The 3,390-nt window shown below is 61.8% G+C and overlaps 2 protein-coding genes across 8 annotated transcripts in view; one reads left to right on the top strand and one right to left on the bottom strand.

Moving 5' to 3' along the window:
- The window catches only part of AKT1S1 (AKT1 substrate 1), a 5,840-nt gene extending 5,298 nt beyond the window's left edge, over positions 1 to 542 (bottom strand). Inside the window, 1 exon segment of the mRNA XM_006014901.3 lies at positions 258 to 542. Coding sequence (XP_006014963.2) covers positions 258 to 446 — 189 coding nt within the window. The 5' untranslated portion in view covers positions 447 to 542.
- A 37-nt stretch (positions 543 to 579) lies between these two features.
- TBC1D17 (TBC1 domain family member 17) overlaps positions 580 to 3,390 on the top strand; it is a 9,281-nt gene continuing 6,470 nt past the window's right edge. For 4 of the 7 annotated variants that reach the window (XM_006014895.3, XM_025196019.1, XM_006014894.3 and 1 more), the window contains exons 1-7: positions 580 to 705; positions 963 to 1,061; positions 1,262 to 1,336; positions 1,413 to 1,524; positions 1,839 to 2,052; positions 2,634 to 2,745; positions 3,010 to 3,171. In XM_006014895.3, coding sequence (XP_006014957.1) covers positions 685 to 705; positions 963 to 1,061; positions 1,262 to 1,336; positions 1,413 to 1,524; positions 1,839 to 2,052; positions 2,634 to 2,745; positions 3,010 to 3,171 — 795 coding nt within the window. In that variant the 5' untranslated portion in view covers positions 580 to 684. Of the gene's footprint in view, positions 706 to 962; positions 1,062 to 1,261; positions 1,337 to 1,412; positions 1,525 to 1,838; positions 2,053 to 2,633; positions 2,746 to 3,009; positions 3,173 to 3,390 lie in introns of all 7 variants that reach the window. The other 3 variants (XM_025196014.1, XM_025196022.1, XM_025196011.1) reach the window with 1 other exon arrangement.

Raw genomic sequence — 3,390 nt, 5'->3', positions numbered from 1 at the left:
GGGCCCGGACGCCTGGGTTCTACCCACCTCCTCCGGCTCGGGGGATCCCAAGGCCCCGTTACCTGCGCCTGCCGGCCTCCGTCGCGCCCAGCCCCCGCGGGTCGGGTCACCGCGCGGCCCCGCTAATGTCACGTTGACCCTTGACCTCTCACCCCGCCTTATAGCCCCGTCAGGAGCGGCTCCACCAAACAGCAGCCACCTCCGCCCCTCGCCTCCGGGGAGCTGCCCCACACAAGCATGGCGGCCCCGGAACATACCCCGCACAAGCATGGCGCCCCCCGGAAGTTGGCGTTTAAACAGTTCCGTGACTTAGGCTGTGCCGCGTACAAACACGGCGGCTCCCTATGCTCTTGTGCACACAGGCCACTGCCCCGCACAAACATGGCGGCTCTTCTCTCGCTGTTCCGCATTCGTACGGGCACTCCTCTTGTGCCGCTCACAAACATGGCGGCGGGAGACGCGGCTCCCTCCCTAGTCCCTCTTGCCCCTCACAAAGATGGCGCTCCTGCTGCCTTCCTTTCCCCTAATAAAAATGCTCCCCCCCTAATTACTCACCCCCCTTACAGTACATGTGGTTGCCCTGCACAAATATGGCGCCGCCCCCGAAGGGGGGGAGAGAAAGGGGTGGGGTTCTTTTTACAGGAAGTGACGTTTTGTTGTTTCCGGAAGTGGCTGTCAGGGAGGATGGAGTCAGAGGGCTACAAGGTGCGGGGTTCAGATGGGGGTAGGGGTAGGGGTAGAGGAAGGGGCCGGATTAGAGTCAGGGACCCTGTGGGGCTGGGGCTGGGGCTGGGGCTGTTTTGGAGGGAATGCCCAGGCTGGGGCAAGGAGGGCACCTTGGGTCGGGGCAGTGGGCCTTGAGGGGTAGGGACCAGGCCTTGGGTCCTGGGCTGGGAGGAGTCCCCTCTGCCCGGATCTGTCTGCTGTTGACCCCCTGACGCTCCACCGGTGCCTCCCCCCAGGTGGTCTTTGAGAAAGACAGCGTCTTTCTACACACAAGTGCCAAGCGGCACCAGGACCAGGACTCACTCATCCCTGGAGTCATCCGCATCGTCGAGAAGGTAATGGGGGGAGGGGTGCACTGTGGGTTGGGTGTGGGGGGCACTGGTAGTCCTGGGTTGTGGCAGGTGTCCAGAGGTCAAAAGTGAGGGGCAGGTCTGCATGTTGAGAGGGAGAGGCCCTGGCAGAATTGTGGGGGAGGGGGCTGTGGGTCAGGAGTGAGGGGCACTGGCAAGATTCTTACACTGCTCTCTGTGCCCAGGGTTCGGACACCGTGCTGCAGTGGACACCAGTGGAGGAGGCTGGTGATGCCCCCCAGATTGTTTTCTCCAAGAAGGTGAGCATCTCCTGCTCCTGCCTCTCTGTTGGGGGCTCCTCCCTCCCCTGACCCAGCTTCCTGCCCCCCCTCCCAGGATCTCTCAGGCAGCACAACAGAAGAAGTTCTCTTCGACCCTGGCTATGAACCCGACTGGGCTGTCATAAGCACTGTGGGGACTCGGCCACGCGTCCAGGATGAGCCCCCAGGTAATGGGGCAGCAAATTGGGAGGCAGGGCTGGGGCAGTTGGAGCTGCCTAGGGAATGGGAGCCAATGGGGGGTCTCCTGGCTATGGGAGCCAGAGCACTGCTGGGGGGAAGATCACAGCACTGGGCGTTGCTAGGGGGCAGCACATCTTTAGGTGGGAGGGGTGTTTGCACAAATGGTCTTGGGGTTGGGTGCATGGCTGTGCTAGGGGTGGCTGTGAGGACATCTGTGGGGTAGTGTTGGGGGTGTGGGAAGCACTATGGAAAGGGAAAAGTTGCAAGGACCCTATTCTGTCTCTTCCATGCTCTCGCACAGTCCCTGTGGCCCCTCCGCCCAGCCCCCGGGGGCAATGGGCTTTCTCCATCAGCCTGTCAGAGCTGAAGTCCATCCGCAAGAGCCGTCCGGGCCTGGGCTGGTCGTACCTCATCTTCATCACCAAGGACGGGGTGTCTCTGCAGGCACTGCACTTCCACCGGGGTGGCACCAAAGCCCTGCTGCGGGCTCTCTGCAAGTACCTCATCCTGGCCACGTGAGTTGTGGGGAAGAGGAGCAGTTAGAGCACTGCTGGAGGGAATATTACAGCATTGGTTGAGAAAGGAAGGGCCTGTTCATGACTGGAGGTAGCCAGGGCACTGTTGGAGGAAGCTCACTGCATTGGGTTTGAAAGGAGGGGCCCATGCATAGCTGGGGGGAAGTTAGGGCACTGCTGGGAGAGAAGATCACGGCACTGGATGGGGAAGGAGTGCCGATTCACGACTGGGGAAAGCCAGGGCACTGCCAAAGGAAGTTCGCAGCACTGAATGGGAGAGAGGGGCCCATTTATGGCTAGGGGGAGCTGAGGAAGTCCAGCTGGGCTACTGCCGGGAGGAAGCTTATTGCTTCAGGGGCAGGGTAGGAGATCACGCTGCCAGGGCACTACTGGTGGAAGCTCGCAGCACCCGTGATGGAGAGGTCCCTAGGAGCTCTTTGGGATGGCTATGGGGAGGTGGAAGGGGAGGTCTTTGGGGAGGCGTGGCAGGGTTGGAGCTGTCAGTATAGAATGGGGGGCACTCGCTGTGTTGGGGATCGGGGCAGGCAGCCCAGAGGGGGCTCACGGTTGCCTCCCCACAGCTCCCCCAAGGACTCGCGCCTCTATCTGGTGTACACGCATGACTCCTATGCTCTCTCGCACTCCTTCGATGAGCTGCAGCTCTTTGATGACAACTCCTCCAACCTGGTGTCGGTGAGTCGTCATCATCGTTGCCCCCCACCCCCGGCACACACTCTCTCTCTCCCCCTCCTGGTTCCACACACCCTGGGGCTCCCCCCCACCCCTTACCAGCACCTTGATGCATGCTGCAGGGAGAGCTGGGAGCCTGAATGCCTCAGTTGTATCTCAGTGTTGGGGAGGGAGTGAGTCTGGTGGGTTAGAGCAGGAGGAGGCTGGATGCCTGGGTTCTATTTCTGGGTATGGAGTGACCCCCCATTTTCCCCCTCTCCCCTGCAGCGGTTTCTGCAGGACCCCTATACTGCCGCTTTTGGGGGCTTTTCCAAAGTCACCAACTTCTTCCGTGGGGCCCTGCACCATGAGGACGGCACTGCCCAGAGGGCCCTGGGTGACCCTTCTGCAGGCCTGGAGGATGAGCCAGGCTTCGAGGTCATCACCTGCGTGAGTGTCCCTGCCTGGTTGGGGTCCCTGCCTGCTTGGGGTGGGGGAGGTCACTGGGGCAGTGCCAGCCAATGGGCTGCCAAGGTGGGAGAGGGTGTGGCTGATGGGTGGTGTCAACCAGGTGGCTACCTCAGCAGGTGGAGGTGTGGCTGGGGATCATGCAAACCAGTGGGCTCCCTTGGCAGGTGGGGGTGTAGCTGGTGAGGGCAGTGCCAAATG

Source organism: Alligator sinensis, unplaced genomic scaffold, assembly GCF_000455745.1.
Source record: "Alligator sinensis unplaced genomic scaffold, ASM45574v1 scaffold647_2, whole genome shotgun sequence".
Classification (NCBI taxonomy): domain Eukaryota; kingdom Metazoa; phylum Chordata; order Crocodylia; family Alligatoridae; genus Alligator; species Alligator sinensis.
The sequence above is the reverse complement of the archived record's forward strand: the minus strand, read 5'-3'. Positions and strand labels throughout refer to the sequence as shown.